This window comes from Pollachius pollachius, assembly GCF_949987615.1.
Source record: "Pollachius pollachius genome assembly, chromosome: 15".
NCBI lineage: Eukaryota > Metazoa > Chordata > Actinopteri > Gadiformes > Gadidae > Pollachius > Pollachius pollachius.
The window spans coordinates 3,415,194-3,426,481 of NC_136948.1; the positions used below are offsets into that span (position 1 = coordinate 3,415,194).

The following is an 11,288-nucleotide window of genomic DNA, read 5'->3' on the forward strand; positions in this document are numbered from 1 at the left end:
GTTGAGTTTTCTGTGACTGTGTGTCATTTGCATTGCCTTGGTCTCTAATAGCCCATCATATGTTAAGGTATCTTGTTATCTCCTTAAATTAAATGTAAAAATGCGTAATGCATGTAAAAGTACTAAAGAACCAAAAACACACCGATCCTAGCAACTACAGCCACCCTTTACTGCCCTCTGGAGGCCACCAATGTTTTAATGCTGTTTTATTATATAATGGAATAAATTATTAATTATCAATATTTCATGAAGAAAGTGTATTATAACGTTCTCCCCCAGTAAATGAAGTGCACAGGCAGACTAATTTCGTATATAGCCCAGGTGCTTTCACCCCATGTCCCTCCTGACCTGCGCAGTGTTCATAGACTTCTCTAGATCCGTCTGGTCCAGGGTGAGAAGGGCCTGCTGCTTGTCTTCCAGCCAGGCCGTGGTGCTCTTTCTCTGGGCGTGGACGTCTCTAAGGAGCCCTTGCAGAGCACACTGCTTCTCCTCCTCTTCCACGGCCCGTTTGGCTGACTCCAGGAGCAACCGCCACTGTTCTTTCTTTTCCCGCAGGCTTTGCTGCACCTCCTCTCTCCTGCTCTCCTCTAGGTGCTCATTCTCACACAGGTCATTGACGCGGCTCTGAAGTTCTGCCATCTTGGCTTCTCCCTCTTGTTTGACGCTCAGGATGGTCTGGAGGTGGTATAAAACAAATGGGAATTTAAAAAGCCAAACCAATTGAATGAATGGCAAGGGTCTATCATAGGCTAGCAACAGCCAGGATACGTTAGTAAGGGCCAGGATAGGTTAGTAAGAGCCACAATAGGCTAGTTATGGCCAGGATAGGCTAGTAAGAGCCAGGATAAGTTAGTAAGGGCGAGGATAGGTCAGTAAGAGCCACAATAGGCTAGTTATGGCCAGGATCTGCTAGTAAGAGCCACAATAGACTAGTAAGAGCCATGATAGGCTAATAAGAGCCATGATAGGCTAGTAAGAGTCACAATAGGCTAGTTATGGCCAGAATTACCTAGTTAGGGCCAGGATTACCTAGGTAGGGCCAGGATCATCCAGGGGTTAGGGTGTTTGACTCTCAACAATAGTGCTCAGGGTTCAATCCCAAATGTCCTCAATCTTCCCGAAGGCATCGTCTCCCCCTCTTGGTGATTTTTCTGTTGGTGAGGCATTAATTTCCTTGGCTCTTGTTTAAAGATGAACACCTGCCATCCATCTTCGGTTGTCAACTCTGCTCTATATAAACCCTGCTTCTTCACCCACTCATCGCCAGATCGTTGTTTCAAGCACACTGGCAGATAACCAGTCGAGGCTTTTGTGAACGTCGTATTTCATCATACATTTCGTGTTCCATGTTTCCATGAGTGTAATTTCCGTGTTATTATCAACGTGAGACATGCTCTCCAGAGACTCCTGGAGAACAATCTCTCATCAACCCTAAACCTTCATGTTAGTTTGTGGTGGAGGTGGATGCCCAAGATCCTGGAGTTGGCACGGTGGAGTTGGCTTCCTCCATGCGCCTTTTTCTCCCGCGGCTTATCCCCCACTGAGTGGAACTATTGGGAACCGGAAGCTTCTCGGCTTTGAAAGAATGGAGGCACTGGCTGGAGGGAGCTGAACATCCCTTCATTGTTTGGACCGACCACAAGAACCGTACCTCCACTTAAACAGCTAGATGCCTCAACTCCCGTCAAGCCCGGTGGGCGTTTTTTTCCCGGTCGCCTCAGCTTCAATCTAACTTACCTTCCAGGTTCCAGGAATATCAACCCCAACGCTCTCTCCCGCCAGTTTGCCTCTGAGGGGTCGGTTCCCGGCTTTGACACTATTCTCCCGTCGTGCTCTGAGGTGGCCGCGGTGACGTGGGCGATTGAGTCGTTGATTTGTGATGACAAACTCGTCCAACCAGACCCAAGTAATGGCCCTACTAAGCGTCACTTTGTGCCTGAGTCAGTCAGCTCCCAGGTCCTTCAGTGGGTGCACACCTCCAGGTTTGCCAGGTTTGCGGCGCTTCAGGTCCCATCTTCGTCAGCGTCGCAAGATTTCGAGGGATGTTCGTTCCACTCTGCTCCGCTTAGCTGACCGCCACCGGTGCAACGCTGATCGCTACCGGTCCGAGCCACCCAACTTCCTCCCGGGTCAGAAGGTTTGGCTTGCCTCTGAGGACCCTCCCCGATAAGAAGTATCCAGGACACTTGGCTGTGTCTGCGCTTGGGTTCCCCGGTTAGATCGTAATAAGAGCAAGATGACCCCTAACCCATACCGGCCCATAATGACATGCATCTGGATTTGCTGCAAGTCACTTTGGATCAAAGGGTATGCTCAATGACTTAATAACAGCAAATGATAGAATCAAACTCTGTGTGAAGGTGTTTCATATCTCGTTTGTTGGTTTATAGGCTTACCTGTGCACTGTGAAGTCTGTCCTCAGCATTGGTTTGTTCTGCTAAAGTTGTGAGCTTCCGTTGTAACGCTCCAATCCACATAGTTGCCTCTTGGTTTCGAGTGTTGAATTCTCTGAGCTGAATAAGAAGAGAGGAGGGGATTGATGTCATATGGTGTACATCGTTTTCGAAAAAACTGGTCAAATTGTCAAATATACAGCTTGCTTCATATTTTGACCATTATGGGACGAGTAGGCATGATAGTATATATTTAGCATAGGCATATCTTGTTAGTACAATAGTTTCTAGCTAGCTTTACTGCATACTATAAAGATTATATTATTCTGGTGTTTGAATTGTGTACTCTCGCTGTACTCCACACTCTCTACGATGCTTACCAAAATTGTACAGTTCTGTCACATAGATGTTATATTTTCATGCTTTTTAACCTCACTGTGACCTCAGCCGAGATCCTCAGTAGGTGTTCCTCACCTCCCCGTCCCTCTTCTCCGTTTCCAAGGCAACCCGGGCCTCAGCCTCCTCCAGGCTCTGCGTGGCACCGGTCAGGACCTTCCTCCAGCGCTCCTCCGCCTCCTGCACGGCCTGCTGCACCTCCTCCCTCCTCGTGCGGTCCTCCTGGTCCAGCTGTCCACACAGACCCTCACCGCCCCTCCTCAGGTTGTTCACCTGCCGGTCCCCTTCGGGTCGGGAGCCGAGGACGTCCTGACAGAACACACCAAGACTTAAGACACGCATGTTCCCCTCGTCACGTAATGTTATGGTACCTGTGGGGAAGCGGGAGACTGTGGTGGCCAGAGGGTTCGACTCACAGACAACATTTTTGTCGGTTCCAAAGTCAAAACTGTTATACGACTCAACAGTGAATTGGTGATATTTATATGTTTCCATTCCCTTTCCATTAGGGCCTCAGAGACAAGGGATCAATGTCCTGGTTTGCTCCACTGGTACAGCGTGATGGTTAGGGGTTGGGTTCTTATGCTAATAATGAATGCACTTGAATAAAACCATCCCTGAAATAACCAAGCTAATGGACTAAACCATTGAGGGGACACCATTTAGTAGCTGACTCCTCAAAGAGATGTGAGTGTTTATCATTGTTGTCAACAGACATCTGGTGAAAAATCCTCCAATTTGCCCGCAAGAACTCTGAACCTCAAACCTATTTATACACTGAAATGCCCTGAAAGTTTAAATTTTAAATGTTGTACATATTATTGTACATTGTACATATTGTAAATATGTACATATTGTAAATAATGTTCCTCATATTGCACATTTCAATTGATTTACCTTCATTTAATATACACCGTTTTGTTCTCCCTTACCTTCTGCACTTTTTACTACCCATCTTATTTTACCTAATTGTATCCTTTTGTTCTTATTGCACCGTGGGGCGGAGATCAACGCAATTTCGATTTCTCTATATGTCTGGCCCACATTTTGAAATTGGCAATAAAGTTATATTTGACTCAGTGACTCTATTTGACTGAGTGCTCCTCTGACCTCTGCGGCGCGGCGCCTCTGCTTGGCGGGCGTGTGTCTGCCCAGCGCGTCCAGCGCCCGCTGCCGCTCCGCCACCCACGCCAGCGTCCGGTTCTTCTGCAGGTGGAAGTCCTCGGAGAGGGCGCTCCTCTCCGCCTCCCCGGCCCCCCGCAGGACCCCGGCCCACTGGGTCTCCACCTCCCCGAGGCTCTGCTGGACCTCCTGCCTCCTGACGCTCTCCTCCGGCTCCTCGTTCCCACACAGGGTCCCGGCTTGCTTCCGGAGCTCCTGGAGTTTGGCGTCTCCGGCGGGCTTGGAGGCCAGGATGTTCTGGAGGAACCAGGGTAGGAACGTGTGAGGGAAGCTTTGGGTTACACGGTGGTTCATGCATTCGAGAAGAACTAGGCATTCTCAACAATGCAATGAGGTAACATGTATAGATAAATAAATATATAATATATACATAAAATGAGTATTTGCAATTACTATTGTACTAACAACACTGACACATATATGCTCTTTATATTGGTTACTACAATGCTACTGACGTTGATAATACTGATCCATTTTTACAGACAGGTACATTTCACCTCGACCATTATCGAAATAATGACCATGTTTAGCATTTTCTATATAAATATAAACACAAAAATATAAATCTGTTATATGGACTATAATTAATTTCATCGACATTCCCAGCTGTCCCAACTCACCCGAGGGATTTGCAGCCTTTCCTCAAAGGTCATGTGACCTCCTACAGACCTCAGGGTCTGGGTCTGCTGTCGGACCCAGGACAGGACGCTCTCCTTCTGGCTCTTGAAGTCGTTGAGGTTCTCCTCCTCGGCCGCCTGTGTCTCGGCTCTCTGGAGCGACTCCTCCGCCTTCTGGAGCACCTTCCTCCACTGCTCCGCCGTCTCCTCGACCGTCTGCTGCACCTCCTTCCTTCTGCCGTCCTCCAGGTCCTCACAGTCACACACGCTCCGCCCTCGTCTCCTCAGATCGTCCACCTGAGCGTCTCTGTCAGGCCTGGAGACGAGCACCGCCTGACAGGGGCAGAGCAGAACATTGCCATGAGACGAGAACGTCCAAGCTCGCTATGGAGGGACCTCCTTCTGGTCCGGGGGAACCCAGGGGAACTAGTGTGCTAACCCTGTATGTAATACCACTGGTAGCGACCGAGTCCAAGATGTGGCCTCTGTGCTACACATCATGCCTTTACTTCAACCCACATTTTTTCACCTTAACCACTATCCTGTCCATAAAAGCACTCAAAGAGTCTCATAGTGAGGCTCAAGCGTTGATGTTTACTTTGCATTGCATCGACCTGACCGGCAGGAGAGCAGGAAGCTCCAAAACTAACATGATCAAAGTTGTCTAGTCTATGGTGGCTCCTGGTCTAACTATGTAGGCAACAACCCTTGTCGGTTTTATGTTATTTTTAAATTGTGTAATGTTATTACTCCGTTTGCGACACAATCAGACAATACCTTACAATGAACTGCTGGGGGAATACAAGAGGTGAAATAACTGCCACACAAGAGACCTAATGCACACCATGCATACTACACACACACTAAACACAGTACGGCCTACAGCAGGGAGTAATACTAAAAGTTAACAACTGTCCATATGGTCTACACACAAACACAACACAAAACACACACTAGACCTCCTCTAAAAATGTCCCTGACCTGTGCTGCCAGTTTGACCTCCTGGTGTTGTCCCTGGATGTGGGGCGAGGCCAGGCCTTCAGCCAGGTCTCTGATCCAGGTCTGGGTGCTCTCAGCCCGGGTGTGGAACTCCCCCCGCTGCCCCTCAAGGTCCCTGCGGGCCTGGCTCTGCTGGTCCCCGAGCCGGGTCTCCAGGTTGCGGTAGCGCTGGAGCAGGTTGTCCCCGTCCTTCAGCAGACCGTCGGCCCTCACGCCCTGCCGGCGCACCGCCGACAGGAGCTCCTCCAGGGACTCAGCGCGCCCCCTGCACCGCCGCGGGAGGGGAGAGCAGCCGTCCGCTAGTTAGTCGCCATATTATGAAGGTTTGAGAGTGTGTGAGATGTGTGGAAGTATTGTTGTTCAAGCTGTGGATCGTGCTCTACAGGGCCTAGTATCAGTGGTGCGGCCAGCAGAGTTCTAGATCGGGTTCTAGAGGGGTTATTGTTGGTGGTAAGAATGATGAGGTCTGGATCGTGTCCTAGAGGGGTTAGTGTTGGTGGAGCAGACTGAAGAGGCCTGGATTGTGTCCTAGAGGGGTTAGTGTTGGTGGAGCAGACTGAAGAGGTCTGGATCGTGTCCTAGAGGGGTTAGTGTTGGTGGAGCAGACTGAAGAGGTCTGGATTGTGTCCTAGAGGGGTTAGTGTTGGTGGAGCAGACTGAAGAGGTCTGGATCGTGTCCTAGAGGGGTTAGTGTTGGTGGAGCAGACTGAAGAGGTCTGGATCGTGTCCTAGAGGGGTTAGTGTTGGTGGAGCAGACTGAAGAGGTCTGGATCGTGTCCTAGAGGGGTTAGTGTTGGTGGAGCAGACTGAAGAGGTCTGGATCGTGTCCTAGAGGGCCTAGTGTTGAAGGTGCAGGACCTCATACCTCTGGTCTTGGAGGTCTTTGAGCAGACGGCTGACTTGGTCTGATTCTACAGAGTCTTTCTCCTTGTTCTTCAGCCACCCCAAGAACACATCATACTGCTCCTGAAGACTGAAGGTCAGAGATCAGAGTTTTAGAACATATAAATGACAACACAGGATCAGCTGAAAACCAAAAATAAGCTCAGAAAGGAAAAATGACCAAACTGGAAACGAGGCAAAAAATGGTGACTCGTTAACGTTGTTCTTCATTTAAGTGTCAAATACTTCAGTACTTCATGTAAGGGTGGGCTTAACCGTAGCGCTAACGCTGTACACCCTGATGGGAGCACAACTCAGGCCCGGCGCTATATAAAATGACGCCCTAGGCGAGATTTCCAAATGGGGGGGTGGGGGGGGGAGCTTCAGTGATGGTTTCAATAACAATTCAATAGCTGTTGTTCCCCCTGTTCCCCCCATTCTCCTTTCCATTTCGAAACATATTTCGACAGCATGTTTTAATTCGCTTGTTTCATTAAAAGTCATTAATTGATTAATTAAGGCCGCCACCTGGGGGCGCCCTCAACGCTTTTGTCGCCCCCGAACGCATTTGCCGCCCTGGGCGACCGCCTAGTTGGCCTATGCCTAGCGCCGGCCCTGGCACAACTAATGGAGCCCTACCTCTTGAACGTGTTGAGGGTGCTCTGCATCTGCTGCTGGCGGTTGTTGCAGTGCGTTGAGAAAGTGGACACCTCCTTCTGCTGCTCTTCCAGCCAGGAGGTGAGCTCCTCCAGGACAGGGGGAGGGATCTGCTCCCTTCCCCCTTCCAGGCGCTCTCTCAGCTGGGCCAGCCGTCGCTCGCTCTCCCTGGCCTCCAGGAAACACTGGAACACCATGCAGAGGACACAGGTTAATATTAGGAATATTGCATGAATATCATGCATAGCATATCGAGCATATCTAACAAACAGCTACATACATACTGGGTAATCTATCCATTCTGTTTCTATATCTATCCATCAATCCATCAATCCATCAATCTGTCTCTCTCACTCTCCCTCTCTGTCTCTCTCTCTCTTAATTTCTCTCACTCTCTCTCGTCATTTCTCTCTCTCTCTCTCTCTCTCTTAATTTCTCTCACTATCTCGCTCTCTCTCTCTCTCGCTCTCACCGTCAGTCTGTTGAGGGATGTCTCCACATCCTCACGACTCTCCGGATTCTCAAAGCACTCGTTGATTGACAGCTGGAGGTCCTGGAAGAACTCGTCAAACCTCTGGTTGTCGTCTGGAACAGCAACACAGGGTCAACGTTACAAAACGATTGTTAGTTGAAGGTTTAATGTTGACAATAGCACAAAAAGTAGTTTCTTTAAAGTTGCCTTTATTGCTTTCCGATAGCTAGCGGGCAGTAGAGGACTGATACTCAAGAATGGTACTGTAAATTAATCATGCAATTCGGTTTATGCTTTAGATGTTGTTCTGTGGAGAAAACGACATTGGGAAATGTCTACCGCAGTTTAAAGTCAGAGGTCATATTACAAAAACTAGGTTGCAGTTTGTAATAATAAACAGAAGAGACAGTAGACACTGGATAAGAAAATACATGAAAACAGTGAAGAGTGAGTTTTAGAGTGAGTGTAAATATTGTGTATTAAAGAGTGAGTTTAAACAGTGATTGTAACGGTTGAATATAAAGAGTGAGCGTTCAAAGTGAACTTAAATTGAGTGAAAAGAGTGAGTATAAAAGAGTGAGTGTAAATAGTGAATATTAATGAGTGAGTGTAAAGAGTGAGTAATAAAGTGGGAGAAATAAAGGGTGAATGTGAAAAGTGGTAATGTCGCATGAGTATTAAAGAGTGAGTTGACAGAGTGAATGCAAGGAGTTTGTCTGAATAGTGAGTGAAGAGATGAAGTGTAAACAGTGAGTTTAAAGAGTGAATATGAATAGTGAGTGTGACGAGTGAGTTTCAATAGTGAGTGTAAATAGTGAATATTAATGAAGGAGTGTAAAGAGTGAGTCATAAAGAGGGAGCAATAAAGAGTGAATGTGAAGAGTGATAGGGTTAATATTAAAGAGTCAGTTTACAGAGTGAGTGTGAATAGTGAGTGTTAAGAGTGAGTGTAAAGAATGAGTGTAAAGAGTGAATGTGAGGAGTGAGTGTGAAGAGTGAGTGTGAATAGTGAGTGTGAATAGTGATTGTTAAGAGTGAGTGTAAAGAATGAGTGTAAAGAGTGAATGTGAGGAGTGAGTGTGAAGAGTGAGTGTGAATAGTGAGTGTGAATGGTGAGTGTGAAGGGTGAGTGTGAAGAGTGAGTGTAAAGAGTGAGTGTAAAGAGGGAGTATGAAGAGTGAGTGTGAAGAGTGAGGATAAAGTGGACCTCTGATGGCAGTGGCCAGGTCCTTCCCCTGGTCGTCTCTCCTCCTCTGGATGAGCTCCCTGCCGAGGGAGAAGGCGTGTTTGAGGCGGGAGGCGTCCTGGGTCAGGGGGTCCAGGGCCTCGGGGCTGGCCACGCTGGAGATCAGGTCCAGCTCCCTCACCACACCCTGGGCCTTCTCCTCCTGGAGGTCCAGGTCCTCACTCAGATCCTGGTGGTGGAGACACATGAGCAGGACCACGTTCATGTTAGAGTCATACCACGGCAATAGGAAGCGACTAACGTGCACTTCCTCTAACGGCCTATAGGTGGCGCCCGTTTTAGGACGCACAAAGACCAGCAATAATTTTAAGGGAATGGGAAAAATTCGATTTAATGGTCGTGATACAAAACAAATCATTTTCCTTAGTCCATTTAGGATGTCAGTGGCGTTTCGTCCATTTTATTGTATTTTGAGTGGTCCCCTTTTTTCTTTTTTTCAACGTTATTAAAGAGTTAATATTAAGGTTAATTGATAAATATAAATACGACTGGATGCCTTATAAATCGTTTCCTACCTGTAGTAGGGTGTTGGCCTGGGGCTCCGAGGAGGCGACGTTGTTGACGGAAGTCTGGATGTTCTCCACGGCGACAGCGCACTCCTGGATCTTCTCAGCCAGGTGTTTCTTCACGGCCATCAGCTCCTCAAAGACGTCGGTGCTGTCGCTGAACAGCTCCTGCACCTGCTCCATCCTCTTCCTCAGCTGGGTCTCCACCACCTGGGCAGAGGGGGGGGGGGGGGAGGTTGGTCCAATAGGAGCCTGATAAGATGACCAATGGATCACAGCCATGGTGGATCTGTAGCGTTTCAGGCCGACGTAAAAAGGGTTTTTAAAACAGCGGTTCTTCGGCAAGTTCAGCCGCTGTCGTTTTTTAAGAGTGTGAGGGAGAAAATGTATTCTCCAACTTTATGTTACAATTTGAGGCATCATTGATAAATTGTTATAAAGTCGACATTCTGTGTCTTTTGTGTTTCGAGCAGGAACTTTGTACTTTATATGTGCTTATGTCGCGTTACTTATATCATGTTCACCTGTAGCTCCAGCGGGGGATCCTGGCTCTGCAGCATCTCCTGGATCTCAACCAACTTCTTATGGAAATGCTCAATGTTCTCTTCGTGGCTCTGGATTTCATCCTGGTGACACAGGAAGCTCAGCCTTTAGCTTTTCAAAGTAAATGCCAGAAACTGGACTTTGCTGCACACAGGGGCGTAGGAATGAGTTTAACATTGGGGGGGACACATATCGGAAACCTGACAGATCAGTTAATGGTTTGAACAGAAATATGTCATAAATTAACTACACTGAAAAAATTCACAAATATATTTTATTCTACTAAAAGATACATTTATAAATGTAAAGGAAAACACATTTTGAATGGCAGTAATGAACTAATAAAGGTCAAATCAATTCTTTAATTGCACGCTCAATCATCTAGTTTTTTAGAATAAGAAGCGGTGACAAGACGCTGTGATGCGCTTTCAAAATAAAATAAAATATTTTTCTCCCCAGGTATAATTTTTAGGTGGGACAAATGCGCCTGTGTCCAATATTGGAGGGGACACGTCCCCTCCGTCCCCCCCGGTTCCTACGTCCTTGGCTGCACATAATATACTAGCACAACCACTGATCCTGGAGCAAACCCCCTAACATAGCATCAACAACCTGCATTAACAACAACTATTCACTTTTCATCCATTCATCCAAAGTGAATGGCAAAAGTAAATATTTTAAGATGAATGTTGTTAAGAAGCATGTATAGTCTAGGGGCCTACAAGTAGCCCAACACCCTAACCTCAAGCCTATCCTCCCACACCAACACATCTAACCATTGTTCATTCTTTTGAATCCATTCATTTATGTTGTTTATTTTTTTTGCGTGTGTGTGTTTGTGTGCATAAGCGCCTGTACGTGTGTGTTTGTGTGTATGTGTGCGCGCCTGTGTGTGTGTGTGAGGGTGCCTGTGTGTGTGTGTGTGTGTGTGTTTGTGTGTGTGCGCCTGTGTGTGTGTGTGTGTGTTTGTGTGTGCGCCTGTGTGTGTGTGTGTGTGTGTGCGCCTGTGTGTGTGTGTGTGTGTGTGTGTTTGTGTGTGTGTGTGCGCCTGTGTGTGTGTGTGTGTGCCTGGGTGTGCGTGTGTTTGTGTGTGTGTGTGCGCCTGTGTGTGTGTGTGTGTATGTGTGTGTGTGTGAGTGTGTGTGTGTGAGTGTGTGTGTGTGTGTGTGTGTGTGTGTGCGCCTGTGTGTGTGTGTGTGTGTGTGTGTGCGCCTGTGTGTGTGTGTGTGCCTGTGTGTGTGTGTGTGTGTGTGTGTGTGTGTGTGTGTGTGTGTGGGGTCCGTACCCTCATGTCCAGGACCTGCTGCTCGCTGTGGAAGGGGTGGCTCTCTGCGAACACGGCCAGCTTGGCCGCCGCCCAGGCCTCCAGCTCCGCCCCCAGCTCCAGCTGCCTCT

General features: G+C 47.9%; 1 protein-coding gene across 1 annotated transcript in view; it reads right to left on the minus strand.

Moving 5' to 3' along the window:
• Nucleotides 1-11,288, minus strand: part of syne2b (spectrin repeat containing, nuclear envelope 2b) — a 137,672-nt gene that overhangs the window by 92,319 nt on the left and 34,065 nt on the right. Inside the window, 13 exon segments of the mRNA XM_079752350.1 lie at nt 349-675; nt 2,397-2,513; nt 2,868-3,098; nt 3,900-4,208; nt 4,592-4,921; nt 5,570-5,852; nt 6,453-6,560; nt 7,109-7,311; nt 7,599-7,711; nt 8,806-9,013; nt 9,360-9,560; nt 9,875-9,976; nt 11,179-11,288. The exon segment at nt 11,179-11,288 is cut by the window's right edge and continues 58 nt beyond it. Coding sequence (XP_079608476.1) covers nt 349-675; nt 2,397-2,513; nt 2,868-3,098; nt 3,900-4,208; nt 4,592-4,921; nt 5,570-5,852; nt 6,453-6,560; nt 7,109-7,311; nt 7,599-7,711; nt 8,806-9,013; nt 9,360-9,560; nt 9,875-9,976; nt 11,179-11,288 — 2,642 coding nt within the window.